The sequence below is a fragment of the Lepisosteus platostomus genome, chromosome 24, assembly GCF_059453375.1.
Source record: "Lepisosteus platostomus isolate fLepPlt1 chromosome 24, fLepPlt1.hap1, whole genome shotgun sequence".
Lineage (NCBI taxonomy): Eukaryota > Metazoa > Chordata > Actinopteri > Semionotiformes > Lepisosteidae > Lepisosteus > Lepisosteus platostomus.
In genome coordinates, this window is record NC_142634.1 from 6,515,046 (window position 1) to 6,539,159 (window position 24,114).

General features: G+C 44.3%; 1 protein-coding gene across 5 annotated transcripts; it reads right to left on the reverse strand.

Moving 5' to 3' along the window:
* Window positions 1-572: 572 nt before the first annotated feature.
* Window positions 573-23,047, reverse strand: golga3 (golgin A3). 5 transcript variants are annotated; one of them, XM_088617924.1, is made up of 24 exons: window positions 22,895-23,047; window positions 20,585-20,929; window positions 18,267-18,416; window positions 16,776-16,888; window positions 15,348-16,051; window positions 14,844-14,955; window positions 14,454-14,760; window positions 13,958-14,160; window positions 13,574-13,711; window positions 13,073-13,234; window positions 11,820-12,188; window positions 11,416-11,493; window positions 10,890-11,153; window positions 10,690-10,784; window positions 10,081-10,297; window positions 9,449-9,592; window positions 8,898-9,095; window positions 8,119-8,235; window positions 7,499-7,638; window positions 7,046-7,178; window positions 6,723-6,845; window positions 6,069-6,233; window positions 5,694-5,857; window positions 573-4,359 (listed from the first exon to the last, which is right to left on the reverse strand). In XM_088617924.1, the coding sequence occupies exons 2-24, from the start codon at window positions 20,718-20,720 to the stop codon at window positions 4,137-4,139; spliced, it is 4,455 nt and encodes a 1,484-aa protein (XP_088474050.1). In that variant the 5' UTR covers window positions 20,721-20,929; window positions 22,895-23,047; the 3' UTR covers window positions 573-4,136. The 5 variants fall into 5 exon arrangements, with proteins under 5 accessions (XP_088474050.1, XP_088474047.1, XP_088474048.1 ...); XM_088617921.1 differs by having other exon boundaries at window positions 18,144-18,416; XM_088617922.1 differs by lacking the exon at window positions 22,895-23,047 and adding an exon at window positions 22,740-22,888 and having other exon boundaries at window positions 18,144-18,416.
* Window positions 23,048-24,114: the final 1,067 nt, after the last annotated feature.

The following is a 24,114-nucleotide window of genomic DNA, read 5'->3' on the forward strand; positions in this document are numbered from 1 at the left end:
AGCACAAGATTTTTTTAATGACCATGCAGTCAAGAGCTCACTTTAACATCTCACCACAGATCGGCACTTCCTACAGAAAAGTGTCCTATATTATCCTAGAGGCAAATTTCTGTGCAGTTTGAAAGAGTGGCACCTATTGGTCAACCATATACAGAAGCAACTCGGCTTTCCTTGCAGGTCTCCCATCCCAGTTCAGAATAGGTCCAGCCTTGTTTAGCTTTCATGATTAAAATTATGTACTGAGCAGTCCTATTCACATTTTTTCTTAGCATATGTGGACAAATATCTATATAAAATATATCTATATAGAGATATTTCATATATATATACACAGAGAAAAACTTTGATTCTAAAATGAATTTGAAGTCATTGTAGGAATTGTAGACACCTGCCGGGTTGTTGCATATGACTTGCTTATTGTAGATGAAGTGCTGTCACAATACCTTATGAATATTTTCCCTTATTCATATCCCCCCATGTCCATAACAGGTGATGAATTTTGAATCTTTTTAGGACAAGGAAATTAAGACAATGTCAACATCAATGTTTAAAAAGGACAATCATGAAAAACATTACCAAAAAATAGTTTATTGCACAGAACTTCCAAGAATTAATCTGCAGTTATTTTAACATGCTCTCCATTTGTGTTAACCTGCCACTGACTTCCTCAAGCTCAGGAAAGCTTATGCAAACGCAGGTATCTTAACAACAAAAAAAGCCAACAATGAACTCTTTTCGTAGAAATATTGGGATTACAATATTTTTATGAACTATGTACATGATAACCATACTACTGTATTAACAGCAGAACCCCTTAACAGTTTGCAGCATCCTGTTCTGAAATCAAGACAATAGGTGTCAGTTCCCCATTTGCTGTCTCTTTGGGCTAAAGAAGACTTCAGTTTTTCTTTTCTCCTCTTGGTCCTTTGGATTCTTGCAAAGCCAAGAAACATTAGGAGGTTTCATACTTGTACAGTTTCGGACTGAAAAACACCAGGGACTAGTGTGCACATGTGACAAAAGCTACTCTGGACGCCCCTGCTGGGCACATACAGTGCCACTCTCCGGGCAGAGGATAACCCCACTGTGCCCAAAGACTGCTCCCCTGCCGTGGCAGTGTCTACATTTCAAAGGGGCATGACGTCACCCCTGGAGCACACCGAGTACACGAGCCCAGTTACATACACTTGGTTCAAAATTCCCCACTGAGTAAACAAACAACAGGAAGCATACTTTTAAGATATAGGATATTTGTCTGAATATAAATAGCAGCAAGCTAGAAAGAAATTCTCCCTTTCAGTTTTCAGTTTGTTAAAAAAAACATGTCAGAAAATTGCATTAGCCTGTTTGCTATTTGCTATATAGGTGTCATGGTTTTACAAGGATTCTTGATTTTTTTTTTGTCTTTAAACAAAGTCTTAAAAAAGCTTTTACAGGTGTGTTATTGGCTAAATACACTTTATCGGGTCACAAGAATTTCAAGGAAGCAGTTTCACAATGTGCAGTTGTACTCCTTTTAGCTGAATGTATAAAACAGTAAAAAGACCACTGTTCTTTTTTCCAAAGCAGTTTTGGCATTATTTAGACACAGTGTTTCGTTGAACCTCAAAGATTCATTAAACCATCACAGGTTTCGACAGAGATAAGAGGTACAGAGGTTACATACTCAGTTTCATGTTAAAGTACATGTAGATCCTCAAGGACACAGGCAAGGAAAGACTCAAAAGTGTAGCTACAATGAAAGATCAGAGACAAAACCTTTTGATCAGAAAACCACCTGTAAGAAATAATTCTAAGAACAATCTTTACAAAGTGAAACTCACCGATAAAGCAGTTTCATTCATTTAAAACCTGTATTTATGGTACATTACTTTATGCGAGAAGAAGGATTATAACAATCTCATGTCTTTGTGGGGTATATTTATCATAAGATGACATGTCCCAGAGGGAACAAATGTTTCATAAAAAGATCCTGATATTTAAATGATTTCATTTTATCCAGTGGTTGTAAGACAGAGGTGGCTCTCAAAGAGTTACAGTATATTCTCTATTTCTGCACTCTTGATACATTAAAAGAATCTCAACCTGTTGTTTTTTTTATAAAAGCAGTGGTTTGAATTTCAAAGTTATGTTTACTGAGTTTATCTTACGGTACAGCGTTTCAAACAGTCTTCCTCAGGCATCAGTCCTGTATTGAATTTGAACATTACCTGTAAAGGGATATGGAATATTGTGCCAAAATATAAGTTAGCACTCAATTAAAAAAAAAAAATCCCTTTGGAATTCAAACCATTGTATGGGTGCAGTCTTCTTTTCAATGTTTGTTGCCGCTTTGCCCCTGACTAACAGCTATTCTTTTAAATAAGAATAAGAAAAATGCCTTTAAGCACTGTCCTGCTCTTGGTGTTATTCCACATTCACAGGACTCAGACTGTAAATTTGGCATGTTGACTAACATTAAGCAGTACAGTCTCCGGACATAAATTTTGCTCAGGCAAAAACAAAGTTTTAGAAAAAATCAGCACCCACAGTTTTTGAAACCACAGTGTAAGTGTTTTCGATGTTGATTTGATATGAGCGCAGCAGGTTTATATTCAAGGCCAACAAGGACACTTCAATGTCTGTATAAGAACGTCAACCTGTCAGGTCACTGGATATCTCCCCATCTCATTCGTGTCCTTCAAAGTACATAACATACCTTATTAAATTCATTGGAAGTTTTAAATAACACAGAAAACAAAGTAGTAGTAAAGCAAAGAATGTACTGTGCATCATACTCTTAAACTTTGCTGTAACATTGGATATTCAACTAACAAGACTACCCAGGAAACCCTTTTTCTAAGAAATGAACACTAATTAAGGCTGTATGAAACAACATATGAACAACATGAGAAATAACAAACCTTTGATAATCATTCTTTTAAATAAAGACCCGGAAAAACAACAAACAATTAAATGCAATAAATTAAGGAGTACCTCTGACTTAAAGTATATCAACATTTTTAGCATAAAGATTTCTCTCTCTTTAGGTCAGTTATGCCATCTACTGCATAACATGTGCAACTTCAGCCAATATCTTTCATATAAATTAGGTAGCAATTTATGCTGCCAAACAGCAAGCTATTCCCTAAGATCTAAACTGATGGCTAGCTAAATCTAACTTTTTTTACAAGAATAAATTCATTCGAAAAGCTAATTACTCAACTTGATGTGTTTATGGAGATTTCCCTAGCTTTTATGGCACTGCCATAGTCATTGATAATACCATTCTGGGCAAAACATAGACCTTAAATACATCAACCTATATAAAAGAAAATATACACATATAAAATCAGTGTACAGCCGAATAGCAGCATACTAAAAAGCTGATGCTCTGGACAATTTAAGATGGTAAAACTATATTTGGTCTGGGTTTATATTTATGCAATAAACTGTCTACAGCAATCAGTAATACAGTCCTGTAAATGAGCTCTGAAAGGCTGGCCGTAAGTTGCGAAAGAAACGAGGAAAGAAAATTCCCTGAACTACCAGAGCCTTGTCTTCCGATATTGGAGTTTCAAAGCTCAACTCCTTTCCTGGAGTGAAACTGGAAACACATGGATAGCGATATCTTGGATTCAAGAAGCTGACAACGTGAACAACCGAGACGTGAAGCTGAATGAGGGCAGACTGTGGACAACCCCTCTCATCCATGAGGCACATCAGATAGGAAGAACAGTATGACTAAGCCACAAGAAGGGGCCTCTCTGTGCAAAAAGTGTTCCTAATTGTACGTTTCGTCTTAAGCCTTTACAATTCTTGAATCATCCAACTAAAATATTCTGAACTAAATCCTGAACAGAAAAATTCAAAGAAGTACAAAACAAGAAGAAATGACAGGGGTTTGAGGGGTTCTAGTGTCGATTTAACATCGGAACACTTTTTGGCCATTTTGTCTAATTATTCACTTCGGTTTGCTGAACGAAATCGGAAAATGCTGCCCCTCCACATGCAGCGTATGACTGGGGAACCGTTCGTTTCTCAGAAATGGTCATTTAAAAAAAAAAAACAACAACAACATTCGAACACCCACATAAACCAGCGAGGGCCAGAGGTGACGACATGGCGGGTGGGTGAACCTCTTTCCCTGCGCGCCGTTACGACTGCTGCCTGGCCTCGCCCCCGGCTGCCGCGTGGCCCAGCTCGGAGGGGGGCTGGGGCGGAGCCGAGCTGTCCGTTCGCTCAGCGGCGGCCGGGGGGCTGCCGTCGGGCTCCGACAGGCCCACGAGCTGTCCTTCCAATTTCGTCCACGACGTCATGGACTCGTGAACTGTAACAGTGTGTTCCTCCATCTGTTTCTGCAGGCTGTCCATCTCCTGCCTTTGGCAAATGGGAAAAAAAACAAACATTTATATATACAGTACATGATCAGACCACAAAACCTATTTCTTCCCATGCTCAATTCATTGGCTTATAGTTTTTATTATTGGTATTATTGTAGTAATTATTATTATCCAGTGCTTTTAAAAGTGGCTTCTTAAAGTGCTTTACAGAATCACACAAAAATATTAAGAGTAGACAGTAGATGAGGGTATGGAACACAGCAGGAAAGCCAAGGGGCACACAGAAACAGTTAAATAAAAGCACTTTAAGCCTCTCAATATGCACAAGCCTGCTGACTACATATCCAGATGAATTAATCTTGTTGCAGCTTTAGGCGACTTAGAAGCCAGGATTTCATCTCTGAACCATCCCCCTCACTGCAGCAGGAGCACAGGCAGGACACAGAGTCTGTCTTGTCTCCAGACATCATCTGCCTCCCTACCATTTCTCCCACGCGCATTTTCGGCACGATTCGACAGCACCAATTTGAACTCATCTGGGAGTTCACACTACAGGGCCAACACGAGCCTGATTTGGGCCAGAGCAGCATCACTCCAGGAGCTGGTGAGGAAAACTGGGCCTGCTTTGCTTTGGTGTTGGCCAGCTCAAAGCCACCTGTGGTGATATGACTTCCACACCAATTTTTATAAGCATGTAGTGATTTTTCAAGGTCATGACAAGGCTGTTGGCTTTAAATCTGAAATACTTTCTTTTTCAACTGGCAACCCACTGAAGATCAGCAGGTCCTTGGCCAGCACCTGAGTAGGAGACCTCTCAGGTACTGTTATATACACTTGGTTCCTGGGATCCAAACCTTCTGGGAAAGCTAAGGTTGCTGCTAGGAGAGGTGTTAGTGGGGCCAGTAGGGGGTGCTCACCCTGCAGTCTGTATGGCTCTTAATGCCCCAGTATAGTGATGAGAACACTACACTGAAAAAAAGCGCTGTTCTTTGGATGAGACATAAACCAAACAAGTGTCCTGGCCAGATTTCCCCCTGGCCTTTACCAGTTATGGCCTCCTAATAATCCCCATCTCTGAACCGTCTTCATCACTTTGCTCTCCTCCCCACTGAGAGCTGGTGTGTGGGGAGCATACTGGTGCACTATGGCTGCCGTCCCATCATCCTGGTGGGGCTGCACACTGGTGGTGGAGGGGAGTCCCCATTTCCTGTAAAGCACTTTGAGTGGAGTGTCCAGAACAGCGCTATATAAGTGCAGGGAAGTATTACGGTATAGAGACTTTCAATATGAAGGATAGAACAAAAATGATTAGAGCACCTGTGTGCAGGGTAATTTCTCGATACCGCCTGACAGAGGAGTGCATGGTCTTACTTGAGCTGTCGCAGGCAGGTGTGCAGATTGTTCAAGGGCTCCTTGCTCACTGCAGGCGAGGGCTTCAGCAGCTCATCCAGCAGGGAGGCCGGCACAGGACAGTCTGGGATCTTCACTGGAGTCAGGGGGTTTGACGCATTTGTTTCGCCCTTGAGCTCCATACGCTGGAGAAGACACACGAGCACATGCTTAAAAGACTAAGCAAACTGCACTAAGCAAATAAATGCAGTAGAAAAGGAGTATTTTATATATCTGTAGTGCAAAAAAAAGGCCTGCTTAAAAGTCTTTTTTCAAAGTAACATTATTGAAAGTTATTCTATAGCCAACAGGTTCATTTCAGGTGTCCATCTCCCAGAGAGACTGCTGGTCGCTCACCTTCCTCTGGCGGCTCTGTTTCAGCTCCAGTTTGAGCTGCTGGTTCTGCTGCAGCAGAGTCTTCATGCTGTGCCTCAGCTCAACCACCTTGGACTGAAGCATGAACTTGTCCTTTCTGCTGCCCGTCAGCTCTTCCTGCACCACCTCCAACTCTGCCCTGATGCCCTGAAATTCAACTCGGGCTTAATTTCCCCATTTCGCCATAGTCCCAGACAAAACCCAGAAAAAAACCCTCTGCTGTAACCCTATGCTCTTCAAAAGTCTACACATTTTCCCATCCTCCGACAATTATTCTTCTGCCTGATATTTTTCTATAAAATTCCTCAGATTATGAATCATTTAACTTTCAAAAGAACATCAATTTAAAGTAAAGAAGAGAATATCAGTTAAACCTTCATGTATGAACAATATAAAGCTTTAAACAACACACTATAAGCTTTAAACTAATTTAATGCTGTATAATATGAAGCCCACTTAAGCATACATTGATTAGTTTGTTTTATTGGTTTTCAGGGTAGGATATATTATTTGGTGGGTTTTCAGTTTGTATACCAATATACAGATATGCCCCTGGAAATATAAACTGATCTCAGATCTCACCCAAGACAGTCATAACAACATCAGGGTTGTGAGCCGTTCTAGGGCTGTGCTCACCTGAAGAGCTGCCTGCAGGCTTTCCATCTCCCTGCGGCTGCACTGCTCTGTCATCTCCAGCTGCTGTTTCTGAGCCTCGATCTCCCTTTGCTTCTGTTCCACCTCCCACTTCAGATCTTCCACCTGCGGGGAAAACAAACCCACCCATCACACATCCACGAAGCAGCTTCTTCTTCTGGACTCACACTTTTGCAGAGCACAGCCCCGGTCACTAAGGATGAATACCAGAGGAGCCTTATCACAGCTGTCTCCTGTTTCTCTATAGTCGCTCTACAGTTCCTTTGTAGACGGGGCAGCTGATAAAGGTGTTATCAGTCTCATACCTCCTGGTTGGTTAGAGGCTGCTTGTTAAGCTGTTCCTCCAGCTGTTTCTGTAGAAGCTGGAGCTGAGAGCGAGCCTCTGTCAGCTCTTGCTGGAACTGCGACACCTCCTCGGAATGTGCCTCATCCCTAGCCCTGTTGGGGGGGGGAAAGACAGTTCACACAAGCTCAACCTGAAAAACACAAGCCCTCCTTCTACCCTGAGGCCCTCCTTCTACCCTGATGAACATGATTGACCAGAGCTGCCCACTAACTGCGCTGTGCAAAACAAAACGCACCGGTAAAGTAAAGTTACAGGACTTGAAATACTGACGCATTCGATTTTCTATACATACTGCATAAGACTCCTCGCCTGCATTTCTAAATGGCCACAAAGGCCGTTGTTTTTTAAACTGAAAACAAGGGGACATGAAAGAAAAAGAGATTTCAAGTTTGGAGTAGTGGATTGAGCTTACTGGAGTTTCTGTGCCTCAGTCTGCAGTGCCGTAAGAAACTGCTCTTTCGCCTGGAGATCCTTTTTGACCTCGCTGAGCTCCAGCATGGCTGCTCTGTAGTGCCGGCGGTTGTGAGCTGCTTCTGCTTTGGCTGCTGCCACCTGTCAGATACGTTCAGCATACATTAGTGCTGCTGGAAGCCTAGCATTATTATAACCAGAGCCCATAAATAACACTTCCTATACTGTACTGCCCACTCATCCCTGCTTCTCCAAAAGCTAAGGCATTTACACATTCATTTGTACAACAGATAAATCATACCCTCATGGAGACTTTGTTTACAGAAGGCTGGCTCCATAACAAAGAACTGATTGCTCCTACATATGCTGATATTCCTACCAAAAAGTCGTTTCATGAGGTAAGAGAGAAAGAGATTTTTCTCTAAATACAAAACAGGGTTTAGAAGGTTCACTAAGATTTTAATCACAACAAGGCACTTTTGCGCTGTGATATAGACCATATGCTAAGGCAGCACCGTGTTCTCAAGTCGACATTGGATTTACTACTAAAAGATGTCTCTCTCCTCGGATGCAAGAACTGGGCGTGTGACACCATGTCACCCACCCAACACGTGTCCTTACCTGCTCCTTGAGAGACCTGACCGTATTTTTTTCTTTCTCTAAAGCGGACTGCAGCGTCTGCACCAGCTGCTTCATCTGTTGGTCTTCCTCCTCTTTCCGCTTTAACACGGCTTGAACCTGAGAAGAAAGGCACATGGCGTGAGACTTCCCAAACTGGTGTCGGCCCAAGGCTCAATATTGTCCTGGAGCACACCTGTACCACATCCTGAATAGCAGGCTAAGTTGTTTCACTTTTACTATTGCCTGGTGTTTTTAAACTTTCCTTCAAGCTCTTGAAAAGCTGAGTGAGATTTAACATTGGAATGGATTCTGTGCTAGGGAGTGGCTGTGAGGATGGCCCACATTCAGATGTGCTAGCTGGAAGCTGGCCCAGCTGGTCCTTGGACCTGGATTTAAGCAAAAGGAAAACGACTGCCTCACTGTGGGACTTGTCTGCTATGGTGTCAATCCAAACCTTCAGTTCATCATCAATTGATCACCCACTAAGAGCTGTTTAGCCAGAAACAAGGGAGTTAGTTGTTAATTAGTTAGATCGGAAAAGATTATATAAAGTTCTGTGTAGCCTTTTTAAAGGATTTGAATACAGGCTGTAAAGATGGCCTTACAAACTTCTAATTTGGAAACTTCTTTGGTGAATTAAGACCTCAACATTTAACCCAGACAAAAAAGGCAGTTCAGTTGACCAGGGGATGTGGGTTCATGTTGATTGAATACAGCTGTGGCTCATTATGAGATTTTGGTTCCAGGAGAAACTATGGATCTGTGGTGAGAAGACTGACCTGCAGGTTAAGCTGAACCAGATCCGCCTCTCTCTTGGCCAGGGCTGTCTCCAGAATGTTGGCGTGCTCCCGCAGTGCATTATGGGATTGTCCCAGCCCGGCCAGCTTCCCTCGCTCGTGCTCCAGGTCCAGCGATAACTTCTTGTTGACCTCCTCCAGCCGTCGGATCCTCTTCCTAAACCCTCGGGATTCCTGCAGCTACCAGGTTACAAAAAAAAGAAAACATCAAATGTTTTACATAAAAATCTACACTGATCTACACCTGGAAAAGCTGAATGCTCATATTTAAGACGTAATAGACTGTGCTGGTGTATTTTAAGACTGATTTACTTTATCAATAAGTCAGACTGGAATGGCAACACATTTTTGTCTTACCATGCACTTCTTAGACGTATCTGCACATAGGAAATGTTTTCTGTAATAAATGTTCTGCCCTTAATCATATTTCGTTTGATATAATAGGTGTGATACTATTGAAAGTTTACATGTCTATCACTGCTCTTCATCACATGCTCCCCACCCTTAAGGAGTTTTGATATAGCCTTTCCTACCTCATCCTCCAACTCCAGCACTTTCTCCCGATACTCCTCCAGTTCTTGGCTGGTAAGGGAGATGACTTCCTGCAGCTCCTTCTCAAGCATGGCCTTGCTGTGGCTCACGGTCTGAAGCTCAGTCTGCAGCGCCTCTATCCTCTCCTGAAACAGACGGCAAGAGGCCTCCTCATCACCCCACAAACAGCTCAGCGCCTAAGGCGGAGAACAGCAGCTCAAAATTCTCCTTCTCCTTTAAACCCGATGTTTGTACAGTGAACTCATATCCACCTAAACGAGTTCAAGTGGGTAGCTGGGTCAGGACAAGCAGGCTGCAAAAGAACAAGTCAAGGTTTATTCCGTGCTGAAAACAGAAGGAAGGAAACAACGTTTAGGCTGTGGAGCTTTCTTCGGGACTAGAAGGAAGATTTGCTTTATCATTTTCATATATTTATATATATATACTTAATCACTTGAAGAAGGCTCCACAGCCAAAACGTTGTTTCCTTTCAGCATGGAATAAACCTATTACTTGTTCCTTTCCATGTAAACTTGTTTCTTTTGCAGTTTTGGTACATATTAAATAAAACGTAGGGAAATCCTAAAAGGATATTGTGTAGGGTAACTCTAACCCCCAAACAGTAAGGGTTTACCAGCAAGGCCTGGTTGTTTCCTCCATCAGTGATCTGGCCTTTGAGCTTGTTCAGCTCTGCCTCTGCGCTCTCTTTGGCTGTCAGGGCTTCCTGCAGTCTTCGGCTCAGGATGCCCACAGCGTTCTCGTATGCCTTATGCTTGGCCTTCATTTCCTTCTGAGCGCTAGTCAGGTCAGTCCCCAGCCTCTTCATTTTGACCTTCTGCTCTGTGATTGCCCTGTAGGAAAGGATTTCAGAAATAACCCTAGTTCCCCGGGTACAGTTTTAAATAAACATTAGGGAGGAAGCCCACGTTGGGGAAACTTAGGCAGAATATATTTGCCAAAAGAGAATTTTAAATGTGCAGTCGTGCTGCATGAACCGTCAATATCAAAGCCTTTAAAAAGGCCAAGTGTAATATTTCTCCCCTTAATTCTTACATGTGTTTTTCCTTTGTAATTTATAATTTACCCCCAAACCAAGGATATATAAAAACGACACGACTTATTCCAATAAACAGAATGGTCTTTATGACAACTGTGTAACTAATATCCCTGCTGCTTATAAATCAGATAAATGGGAACAGACTGGCTCAGCATATTTGCCTCAATAATCGGCATGAAGACTCACTTTTTGGCTTCGTCTTGCATTTGCTCCACTTGCTTTCGCAGTCCTTCATTCTCCTGTGTCACAGCGGCCAGCTGACTGTGGTCAAACTGCAGGGACTGGAAATAAAATATCTGTTAAAACAGCCCCACGCGTGCACAGCTGGTCAGTTATCGCCGATGCCGGCTTCAGGCAAAGCTCTCAGCCAGGGCGGAGCTCGTTACCTGAATCTGGGTCTCCAGCTGGTCTCTCTCGCTCTGCACCGCCTGTAGATGAGCCTCCAGACTGCTCATCTGCTGCTGGACCCGAGACACCTCCTTCTGCAGCCTGGCCTGCTCCAGCTCTGCCGCCTTCCTCTCCCCCTGGGAGCTCAGGAGCTCCTGCTTCAGCCCCCTCACCTCCGACAACAGCTTCTTTTTCGTGGCCTTCAACTCGCTGATCAGCTGGTCCTTGGAGCTGGTATCCCGGCGGTAAGCTTCTACCATGACCTGTGGGACAATGCAGAAACACAAGATGACACAGCTTGCACCCAATCTGCCTTCACGTCAAAGTCCAAGTGCACGCTAACTACTGAATTTCAGTAGCATATCTTATTATTTTGAACTGCAAACCTATTTTCATGCCTCAACTGTTGGCTGTTGCACTGCATCAAATTGTAACTGTGTTCAGCTAGGAAGTCACTGGTTTTAGGCTCCATTTCATTCACAACAAAAGGTCTTTATTTTCTCGTTACATACCGAAACAACTTACCTTCTGTTGAAGAAACTGCTCCTTCAGTTTCTGAGACTGCTTCTTCAATGTGCTGCTCTCCTGTTGTAGGGTTTCAATCTTTCAAAGAACAAAACACAGTATTAATACATTTTAAAGTACAAGATAAATTGATCAATCAAGCAGGAAATGAATGAATTCTAACCAAGAATTCTTAACACTTGCAGAGCTTGGCATTGGAGGATGGAATGATGAAACTGAATTATTATTTTACACTTATTACTCAAAAGGATATGGGGCAAGCAAAGGGATGAGGCTTTCAGTGGCTGACGTGTCCATATTCATACACACAGCTTCAGATAAAGACTAAGAAAGCATGGATGCTAACAGTGCCATACATGTGACCTGCCAGGCTGCAACCTGAGCGCAGAGGGTTTCTGACTGACCTGCGTGGCTTTGACTTTGACCTCCTGCCTGAGCTGCTCCAGGATTTCGGAGGACGCCTCGGTACCCTCCCCCAGCCTCTGCACCCCCTCATCCAGGGCCTCCTTGTCCGCCCGGGCGGCCTGCAGCGCCACCTCCAGGACGATCTTCTCATTCTGCAAGTACCGTATGGCATCTTCCTTGGCAGTGGAGTCAGTCTGCAGCTCGTTCAGCTGGGCCTCCAGCTCCTGGTAGCGGGCCTCCAGCTGGTTCAGGGCCTGCCCCTTGGTGTGCAGGGCCTCCTGGGTGGCGGTCAGCTGCTTCATCAGCTCGAGGTGCTCCTGCTGCAGGGCCTCCAGCTGCGCATCTTTCTGGGACAGAGTCAGCTTCACCTGCACACACGTGCAACCCAATCAGAACACACCGCTACTCCACTGGCACATGCAAAACACTGAAAGCAAGGAACCAAAAAGGATTTTAAGATCCTATTGCAAGCTGAATGCACTGCTCTGTAGCTCTCAAGAAAAAGCAGAATGTTCAACTTTAGCGTTTTTCCAAACTACCATTGTATAAAATGGAAAATTATGATGATATCATTTTGGTATTTCACGAAGTCCAAATCCATAATCCATCTGGTCTGCATTTTTGGTCATAGACTGCACTTCAACCAACTGATGAGCACTAGTGAGGTTCAGTATGTCAAGGCATGTTGTTCCACGTGTGCCACTAAAACAATTCAGAAATCCTCTGAAATGGGGGCTGCATGCCAATCCAAAGAATAGGGGCCCCTTTATAAAATAATGAACTTTATTTTATATAGTGCCTTTAAGGGTGGCTTCTCGAAGCGCTTTACAGGACACCAACAACAATTTAAAAAGAAATACACAAGATATGCACGATGAGAGTACACAATGAGAGGAGGCAGTAGATGGGGTACTGAATACAGTAGGAGCAGAGGGGTTAAAGAAGAGGGTTTTGAGTCTGGATTAGAAGGAGTTTAGCGAAGGTGACTCGCTGATATCCTTGGGGAGAGAGTTCCAGAGCTTTGGGGCGCAGCAAGAGTGTCACCCTGTCAAGACGGGCTTGGGGGACAGATAGGAGACTAGAGTTAGAAGACCGAAGGCTGAGAGGTGGGGAGTAGGATGCTAGTAGCTCAGACAGGTACTGAGGTGCCAAGCCATGCAGAGCCTTATAAGGGAGCATGAGGATTTTGCGATTCATATCAATTTGTGAACTGGCTTGTGTCCGAGCAGGAAGACTGGCAGCTGCCCCATACCTGCTGCAAGTCCCTCTCCAGGGTGCTGGCAGAGTTGGCCAGTTTCTGGAGGTGCTCCCGTTCCTCTTCAAACTCCTCCAGTTTGTGCTGAAGGTCCTCTTCCACCATGGACTTGGCGTCCTGGATCTGGCGAAAGGCTGCCTCCTGGTCCAGCATGTCCACCTGAACACACAGCGCCACGAGAGGTCACACATGGCAGATGGGGAATCTCCCACATCCTGTGTCCCTCTCGCAGACACAGCTCTAGACAGATGAAACATTTGCCACAACACTTTCTTATTTCAGACCTTAACCTTTTTTTTTTTTAAGGAAGAGCCTGTATTTGTTCACTGAGATTTTAAATCTATCTGATAAAACTACGTGCAGCTGAAAAACTGCTCTTGATTGACAGATTTTAGTTCAGATGCTGCTGTCGAAACAGCAGAAAGTATATGGGGTTTGTTAAGGGCACAATAAGTTACACCGAATGAACAGGACATGCAGTTAGAAATCTAAATCAACCTCAATGTTCTGAAGCTGCACGGCGATGCGCTCTTTCTCCTTGATGGACCGGTGCTGAGTTTCTGTGAGCTGCTGGGACAGTGTCACATTCTCCAGCTTCAGGTGTTCCAGCACTCCTATCTGAGTCATCTGTCCGGCCTGCAAAACACCAAGAGCACTGCATGAATGTATCCAAACGGTCTGGATAAAATATGTTTCCTAACACTATTAAATACACATCACATTGCACTAGTCTTGGTACCCTATCTTCCACACCCTGAAGAAACTCCTACTTGCCAATGACATTTATTAAATGACCTCTGCTGTGCTGAATAGAATTGTTAGAGGAAGGAGTCGCCAAGGAGCAGCACCTGCACATATATATGTGCCAAACGTGGTCCCTACCTGCATGTTGGCCATCTCACTCTGCAGTCGAACCCGTGCCTCCTGGGCTATGGCCAGCTGCTGTTGGTACCACTGGCGCACCCCCTGCAGTGAGGCGATCTCCGCCTGGGAGGTCTTGAGCCGCGTCTGCAGCGCGCTGCGCTCCAGCTGCACCTGCTGGAGTTGGGCCTGCAGGGCGCCCATCTGCTGCCGCAGCTCCTGGACTGCAGGGAGCAAACACCCATCATTCCACCACCGAACAGAACGGGAAACGCCCTTTTTATCTCCAGGCATGCTGAACGCTTGTATTTGTCTACGGCAAGAAAACATCAACGCTTCCTCTCCCATCACTTCAAGTGTTACATCTCTGTTTTGCATCTGGCTGGAAGGATGTTCTCATGGCATGGGAAAGAAAGGCTTAATGAGGCTTTCTGAGTTGCTCACGCCATTCATCTCAATCTGCTTTGAATAGTGAAGACCCTAACAGTTAAGTGCACCGATACTCAGGGATCCTCACCAGAATTATCCCTGGAGACCAGTGTCTGCTGCACGTCCTCCACTTTTCCCATGAGCCTCTGGTACTGCTCCTCTGCCACCTGCAAGTCATTGCTCAGCGACACCAGGCTCGCATTCTTGCTCTCCAGGTTGCCTTGCAGCTCCACCATGGCACGTTCCAGCTCGGAGCAGTTCTGCCTCAGAGTCCCAACCTCCGAGCAGAGGGAGCTCTGCTTCTCTTGGCTGGCCTGGGTCAGCTCGATCTGAGCCTCCAGCTGGGTGCTGACCGAGGCCAGCTGGGCCTGAAGTTCTGTCTTTTCTTTCAGCGCCTGCCGGAGAAGCGGGTTGGTTAACTTGGGTTTCCCAGCGGGACTCCTAATATACGGTAAAGTGACGTCAGATGAGCACTAACCTGATTAGCTTCTGAAGACAGGGACTCCAACTGCCCTTCCAGCCTCATCTTCTCCTTCAAGACCTGAAGCACTTCATCATGACTTCCCATGACCGAGCTTCCCAAAGAGACGCTTCCACACAAGAGCAGAAATAAGTGCAAAGACGTGAACAAATCAGGCCTGCATTTCTAAACTTTGACAAAGCCATTCAAACACACTGAAACCTCCACACGAAAAAACAACCAGACACCCTAAAATCTAGCACCAGCACCCGTTTGAATGACCAAATCCCACTACCAACATCATACGGATTTGGAAAAAGAAAGAAAAGGGGAAAAGAATCTTCTTTCCACAGAAAGAAAAAGAGAATCCAGCATTGAAAAACGAACTGCCTGTAATTCAATTCTCTAGTGCAGAACGTCCTTTTAATTAGTGAACGTGTACTCAAGCGAACAAAAGTGCTCCGACTTGCAAACGACGTACAACACAAATGAACACTGGCGAAGCAGTTTCTCAAAGAATACCTGCTGGAGAAACTGTCTCGGCGGCTGCGCACTTCTCCGTTCAGCTCCTGCTCCTGCGCCGCCAGCTGCTGCTGCTCGTCCGCGGCCGACTGCAGCACTTCCTGCAGGGACGGGTACCGCCCCACAGCCTCCAGCGGGACCTCCCTGCCGTCCACGGTGTAGGGCGCCTTCTGGGCGCTCACCACGGCCGACAGCAGGCCGTAGGTCCCCGAGGCGGACGCGCTGCTGTAGGAGCTGCTGTCGCTGTCGTTGCCGTCCTGTTTCAACCCCGACTCGCTACCGTCCGCCTCCCAGGCGCCGTCCCCGGTTTGGGAGGAGGCCTCCAGCTTCTCCTCCGTCTCCGAGGCCAGGCTGATCTCGGACACGATGGAGGACGAGCTCCAGTTGGACCTCAGGGACCCAGCGGAGGCCTCCCCGGAGGACAGCATGGAGCTCCCCCCAGCAGCGCCGCCGGCCTCCGGCGTTCGGTAATCTGCCAAGGAGTGGATCTTGCTGGAGCGGGAGGATCTAGCGGGTTTCTTCTCCTTTGCCGGCGGGGGGATCCCCAGGCTGCCCAGCTTGGGCCCCCGGGGAACGCTGGTGCGCAGGAAGGAGTACTCCTTGGTCATCGAGACGGTGCTGGCTCTGGGCAGCATGTCAGGGTGCAGCATCAGCTCTGGGTCTAGTGTGCTGAAAGGGCGGCTTTTAGGGGTCGAGTGATGAGACTGAAAGGAATAATAATTAATAATAATTGCTTACACTTACATAGCACTTTTCTGGACACTCCACTCAAAGCGCTTTACAGGCAATGGGGAATCCCACTACCGCCACCAGTGTGCAGCCCCACCGCAGCCAGAGTGTGCCAGTACTCTCCCCACACACCAGCTCTCAGTGGGGAGGAGAACAGAGTAATGAAGCCAATTAATAGATGGGGATTATTAGGAGGCCATGATTGGTAAGGGCCAATGGGAAATTTGGCCAGGACGCCGGGATAACACCCCTACTCTTTTTGGGAGACACCCTGGTTAATGAACACACAGAGTCAGGACCTCGGTTTTACGTCTCATCTGAAGGATGGCTCACAGGGGGAGCACCCCCTTCTGGTCCCACTAACACCTCTTCCAACAGCAACCTTTGCTTTCCCAGGAGGTCTCCCATCCAGGTACTGACCAGGCTCACACCTGCTGAGCTCCAGTGGGCTGCCAGCTGTGAGTTGCAGGGTGATATGGCTGCTGGTCTCTAAAATGTATCTGTCATTCAAAACTGTTCTAACATGATGGCTCTTTGATGGACAGAACCCTTGCATGTTATTAACACAAAAGCAGGGTGTTTGTTAGTGGCTTTCAGTTAAATGGGAACACAACAAATGCAATCCTTAACTGGGTGATAAGCGTTGGGCACCCTTGCAGCATTGTCTGTAGCAATCTGACATGTCCTGGAGACGCTCACCCTCTCCTGCTTCCTCTGGACCCTGTATTGTTTCAGCTGCTCCTCCAGGCGCCGGCGGGCTGCGAGTCGAATCTGCTCCTCATTCTCCAGCTCCAAGGATGGCTCCACAGAGCCTGAAGGCAGAGAACAGGCTAACAAAAGCGTAGAAACACTCTGGAAGAAGGGGACTTCGGTTATATTCACAGAAACTGTGGTTTACCTAACTCGCAGGCAATTCTGAGAACGATTGAAGGCCGTTTGAGCCACATGAGTTATTTAATTAATCTCAACTTAAAATACCCCCATGTGAAACAGGCTGGATAGACTATTCCATACACAAATCTTGATACTGTAGATCATGTTTTTCATCATTACATTTTAGCTGATAAAGACTGTGATGTGTACTTCCCTCGACCTCCAGCTTCAGGGTTTTCCAACCATTTTTAAATCGAGATCATGAAACAGTACGATAGTTTAACAAACCACAGCTTGTGTGAAAATACCAAAGCACCAGCCCTGAGATAAACACCTCTCCAGGGAGAGAGTGCTGCCATGCATTCAGGAACTGGTAAGGAAATAAAAGTATTGCAACAAGACGCGTCTAACCCTTCATGTAGGAATTAAAGTTTTCATGCATGGAACGCAGACAGGTTGCACAAAAGTCATTAGCACTGTGTTTAGATTGCAAAACATGCAATTGAGACATTTCACAGTACCCAGAGAAGGAAATTTAAAACAGAAATGCTCTTTACATGAAGCTGTTTCAGTGTGGTCGAAATAATGTAAGCCAAAATAAAAATGTCAGCTAAACAGCTTCTGCTAATTCAGAAACAGATCTTCCTGAAGAATCCAACTACACTGCTTAACAAAAGCTAATAAAAAGCTGAAAGTCTGTAGAGTGGATATTTTATTGTATACATATTATACATAATAAATTTGTATGTAAAAAAACGTATTTTGTATGTATTATATGATATGTATATTTGATATATTATTTTATTATGTGTTTTTGTACATAATAAAATAATATAAATTGCCAATATTTTAATATGAAATGCCAAATAAAGAATGGTTTGTCTCCATCTGGTAATTCATGAAAACCATTCAAGAAAGAAAGGAAATTAGCACATTGGCTGGATCTTCCGATTATGCTGCAGGGTAATTTGCAGAAAGGAACAGGGAATCACACCGAAGATGCAGGAACACAATTACGCCACAAACTGCATTTTAGAGAACCAAAAGCAGGGCTCCATTTAACTAGTTTTGCACTAGGGAAACTGTGAGTACAAGCGGGGGGGTTAAAAAGGTTTCGATCAGCCTTTGAAGTGAAAGAGCCAAGGGAATTCAAATGGAAAAAAAAAGGTGACACTCCCTTGCCGAGTTGCTTACATAATTCAGTTTCTTGCATAGGTAGACTTAGTTTGAGTGACTGCAAAGCTTCGCTCTTATGAACAGTGCCCTCAGAATTAGCTCCCTGAGACTTCGCTAGGTTGTGATGGAAAGCAGCCACACCTGAGGAGGGCTCTTCCCTCTGTGGGCTGGCCGAGGGACTAGTGTCCTGGTGAGGGGGCAAGGGGCCATTGGAGCAGTTCTCCCCTGCAGCGCCCAAACCCACTGACACATTGTCTCCGTTCGGCACCGCGCCAGGCTTCACAACAGGACCTGCACATTCAGCCATGAAAAGAAGAGAAAGACATCAGCAACAGGTGGAGAGCCCGCCTTACCCTGCAAAGCAGGTAGGGTAAAACACACACAGCCAGTGCCTCCACTCACACACTGCTCCTGACTGACAGCTTTCCTGTGTAACAGGTCTAACAGCAGGAGAACCTGAGCCATTTGCTGCTCACTTAAGTGTGGAAAACCAAATCTGACACGCCGATAACAACTCACTTCACTTGTTTTTTTTTAGTCGGCATGTCAGTTTCCACCTCCAGCAAACACTCCTTTTATACGGCAATAAAGAACGACTTAAGCCTTCTTGAAGCACACATCTTCTTTGATTTTTCTTTTACAATTGAAAGCACGGGTGACAGAATGGAAGAAAAACGAGGCTCGGCTCATCCGCTGCCAGACACACGGCGGCCCGCCAGCTCGGCGATGACACATCATTAGAGAAAGGGATCCTGTCATGGAGCACGCCAAGGCAGCTGGCTGTGTGACACGGCCACTGGGCACCAGCGAAGGAATATCACATACAGACAGGCCTCAGAAAAAGCAGGCTCGTTCATGCGTCAGTCTGCTAACTCAGACTTTCCAGTTTCAGGCGGGTTTATTAGACAGGGAGAAGCTATCCTAAAAGAAAAGGTTTGGAGTCAAGTCTTGCTATTTTTTTTCAGATCACACCAGTTAGAGGGATTTTAACCAGCCACACAAGCTGGTTTTTAAGCACAAATGATGTAGAACAAGGGTTAGTAACACTATCTAAAATGATCAATCCACACAAACAAACACACCAATATTTTGGATGTGACCTTAACTTCCAAATCAAGTGTTAAAATAAGATAAAAGTTTGCATTGCTACAAAACCCACATTTTAATCCCTGGGCCCGAAAATACCTGCACTATCTACAGAAACAGTGGGAATTTATGACACTGCTCTAGGCTTGATGCCTGAACAGTAAACAACTACCTGAAGGCACAACAGAATTCCTGATGTTTTAAAAATCTTTGACACCGGAGCAAGCAATGAGTGAAACACTCTTGCGAAGGAACAGGCTTATTCCAGGGCTTTGATGCAGCACTGTAAGATTGTGATTTTGTCTGCAGTGTCTTGTGTTGTCATCGCAACGCTCTTTTGTTCCAAGCAAAGCACAAAAAAAATGCTGGAGTGCTTGGAGAAGAGGTTCAGGGCCTCCTTTGTTTGCAAAGAAAAACAATTGAATCACTCACAACAGGCTCCCGGTTTAAAGGATATGCCAGCAACATGAATCTTATCTTGTGGTGAAAGAAAAGCACTGTTTGCTTTGGCCTACACACTTGTTAGGTAAAACAAACAATGCTTTCCTACATGCTGCAGCCCTGTGGCTCTGTGGCTGTTTTAAATTTGTATTTGGAAATCTGGGAATGCCCTGCTATTCGTTTGCTGAACAAACATGATTGTGCATTCCATTTTGTTAAAGACTGGATCGTGAATCCTCAAATCACAGACGTCTCTCAGCCGTGGCAGCAGCATGGAGAAGAGACAAGTCTCAGAACGCTGGACCAGAGGGTTGCGTGTTCAAATCCCCTGCACTATGCTGCTGTACCCTGAGTAAACATCTTGCTGTATGAAGGGATATACGGCAGGTTCTCAAAATCTGCTTAAATAAAGGATTAAACAATTAACTACAGAATTCAAATAAAAAAATTAATAAACGGATCTGCCATTTTCCCCAAGGTAGACACTGTATGGGCCTCATTTTCCACTGAGATTAAGTTGACAGTCTTTTACATTACTAAGAAATGGGAATTTTGCCCACATTAACAGCACAGCCTAGACACCTTATTCAGGACACCTCAAATTGGCGGAGCGGTGGCTCTGTGGCTAAGGATCTGCGCCTGTGACTGGAAGGTTGCCGGTTCAAATCCCGCGGCTGGCAGAGGAATCCTACTCCGTTGGGCCCCTGAGCAAGGCCCTTAACCCCAACTGCTCCAGGGGTGCCGTACAATGGCAGACCCTGCGCTCTGACCCCAAGCTTCTCTCCCTGTCTGTGTCTCCATGGAGAAAAAGCTGGGGTATGCGAAAAGATGAATTCCTAATGCAAGAAATTGTATAGGGCTAATAAAGAAACATTACTATTACATTAACATTATTATTATTAAATTATCTTCCGATCTACCGCCTCGCTTACCATTAACTCCATCCCTTGTGCCGGGTGGCTTTTCCAAGGTTCCTTGCTGCAGGAGCTCTGTAGAATTCCCCACAGGATAAGTGCCACCTGCTTTGGTATCTGGAAGGGATTCTTGCTGGTGAGATTCTATTTCCATGATGATGGGAATTGCTTGATCTCTGCTTTAGTTTGTTGTTTTTTTTGTAAGTTTCAGATCACTTTGGAAAGTCCATTGGAATTTGAAGACTTGCAAGGGTATAACACCTTCATATCACTTCATAACACTCAGTTTGAGGACTATCCTCTGCAGGAAGACTTGACTTTTAATGAATTGCCCCTCCAGCCATTACCCGGTTACCATACTCCCTGGAACACAAAAAAAGAAAAGCCTTTTATCTCCACAACGTACGCTCAATGTAGTGTGTACCCAATTCAAAACATCTGTCACATCAGTGCTCTCATGCTCAGCTAAACAGCATCATGTAATCAATTACAGATTTACATAATCAAAGAGGTGATGCTGATAAATTCCAGACTCGTGGGCAATACGTAGTAAACAATTAACTTAAAAGGGACAATTAGCAATGATTGTTTCTGGTTCAAAGGTGTTTGTTTGCTGCATGTTAAGGACCGGTCACACTGGAGCTTTTGTCACACTCAGCACAATTTGCATTCATTTGCAAACCAGTGTGAATGACAAAGTTCGACTACCAGACAAACAGACCCAAATTGAAACTGCAGAACTGAAGACACAGTCTCAGTCTGCTTGGCAAACTGGACCAGCTCCAGGTCACTTTATAAACTTGAATGTGAACGGAACCAGGGACAAGGCATGTGTGAAAACAGAAAATTATTCAGGGGTTCTCATTATATGATTAAAATCCCCAGCACTGCAGAAAATGCACTACACAACAACCTCCGAGAGATCTAAATGGACAAGAGAGGATGTATTTTTAATAATATAGTCAGAGAGCAAAATTCAGACAGAGCTTGATAAAACACTGTCAATTTCTGTTTTTCCTAGAAGAGCAATACAAGAACAGTTTATTTAAAAGAGAAAAGACTGGTGATAAATAATTTAAAAGGTGTCTAATGTAATGAACAACAAAGGAACCGACTTCACTTCAATTCTGCAATGTGAACAAAAGCAAACGAAGTCTCCTACAAACAAGGAAGTGAACCAAGAAAAACAGCTCCACTCCAAACTCAGTACGGCTGATCAACGTTGTGAACACCTAACATGTCTCAAACTAGACGAACCGAGCCGCGTTATTAGGAATAAAATAGGACCGACCCTTTTTGGTGGCCTACCCGGGATCTTCTGTTATTAAGTATATTTTACCAGAACAGTGGTAAAAAAATAAAAACACCAAATATAACAATACAGTATTGGGCACGTTTATCGAAAACCACCATACTGTAATACTGCGTGTACAGCATTAGACAAAGCCCTTTGAATATTGGTCAATTCTTTCTTTTCCAGCTGGCGACGGTGAGGTTTCGTGCAGGAAAAGGGATGCGATACCTCTCGTTACCTGGACTTTCAAAGCGTCTTTTAAAGTTCTCCTTCATCCTGCCAAAACCTCCCAAGGGGTAACGACACCATCGCTTTTACCAACTATCATTGTAGCATTACAACAGGTTTTTTTATTATTCTAAAATAAAAACGTCGCCTAGAAAGAAGGACATATACTGTTTCAGACCTTAAACTCGCGCACAGACGGATTTAAACGTGAGAAGCATAAAAATGAAACATCCAAGGATATTTTCACTGTCTCCCACGGTATTCACTTAAGAGTTTACAACTGCATACTAGCTACAGCATGTATGATCACTGTGCTTCTCAGCTAGTATTCTACCAATTTACAAGATAACAGATCTATTGAGATACAATTGCACCTATATAAAGAGCGAAATTAATATATACAGACATCGTCGACCTAAGCTTTATCCGATGTCCCTTCCCAGATCATAAGCGAGGTGTGTCCTAATCAATTTGTGTGCTAACATAAACGCAAATTAAAGCAAGTACGACACCCAGTGAAACCACCAAGAGAAAAAAAACCAATAATCGGAAAGAAATAAATGATCTTACTATAATGTCTTCCAGCAGTTCGCAACATAAACAAAATAGCGATCTCGCACTGTAGTAACAAGAGATATTTCATTATCTTACTGTATATGTAGGATTTACTGTACATCATGCTCAGGACCACAATTTGATTACATTACTGAAGATTTTCTCTAAACACTCCAATCGTCCAAACTTTTCACTAAACTGTTTCACAATAGGCAAACTGCACAGGTTATAAATTTATGTTATGAACCAACCTTTCAAAGGAACTCTCCTTCTGACTCCCTATACGTGGCTCTTCGAGTCCATCTGTATTTCTTTCCGACTGGCAACAAGCAACCAAAAAAGGGGGTGACTTTAACTAAGTATTTCGTTATTTCACACTGCAATAAAATATTGGATCTAAACGTCACTACAATTCATGCATTTGTCATCATTATAATTTATTACTTAACACATTTGTTGCGTTTAAGGACAATTGATAAATGTAAAGATTACATCATTCCTAAATCCCAAAAAACCCGACTTCTAAAGGGAGGCGGACCTTCCGTAAAAGTGTGGGCGTGCCGAGCTGTAACCTAACCTTAACTAGGTGACACAACCACATTAAAAAATATTTTTGGCAGCATCTATGATTGTTGAAAGGCGAAGAAGCCATATTGCATTATTTACGGATATTGTCAGGTGTAACATTTTTAATGCGGATTCATGACATGAACTTTATGTGTCTTAATATATTGTGTTTTGGGGGCTTGCAAAGGTTCAAAGTATTCTCGTACAGGGGTTTGCAGACTAAAAAACACGGAAAGCATTGATTGAAGAAAGTATACCAATAAGCATAGATCCTCCAAATGTGTTTTAGGGTGATCAAATCTACATTCAATACTGTTTTCTATTGTACCTGCTCAAGTGGATGGTGCTATATGACGTATGTTGCTACACACCGCGAACAATTATTACAAGAAAAAGCAGTTATTACAATCAATTTTAAAACAGTAGCAGAATTGTGCTTTCTGCTAGACGTCTTTTCAATGTCTTTCCTTTGATTTAGCTTGTTTTTAACATGAAAACTCCATTATCTCAATTATTGCCAACACTTTAATTTAACTAGCTCCCCGCACACCCGCTGTCAGTGAGGAGCAGAACAGAGTGATGAAGCCGGTTCAGAGATGGGGTTTATTAGGAGGCCATGATTGGTAAAGGCCAGGACACTCTGACTAACCCATACTCTTTTTGAGAAATGCCCTGGGACTTTTAAGGACCACAGAGAGTCAGGAACTCGGTTTTACATCTTATCCAAAGGATGGTGCCTACAGTACGGAGAATACTGGGGCATTAGGACCCACACTGACCACAAGGTGAGCACCCCCTGCTGGCCCCACTAACACCTCTTCCAGCAGCAGCCTTAGCTTTCCCAGGAGGTCTCTCACCTAGGCACTGGCCAGGCTCACACCTGCTGAGCTTCAGTACATTGGCA

What these genes read in the sequence shown, in the direction of transcription:
- golga3 (XM_088617921.1), bottom strand. Translation starts at nt 20,720, where the DNA reads ATGGAAATAGAATCTCACCAGCAAGAATCCCTTCCAGATACCAAAGCA. An exon ending in CGAGACAGTTTCTCCAGCAG is followed by an intron (nt 14,956 to 15,347) that starts GTATTCTTTGAG and finishes CTTGTGTGGAAG; the next exon opens with CGTCTCTTTGGGAAGCTCGG. An exon ending in TGGTTCAGCTTAACCTGCAG is followed by an intron (nt 8,236 to 8,897) that starts GTCAGTCTTCTC and finishes CTTTCTTCTCAG; the next exon opens with GTTCAAGCCGTGTTAAAGCG.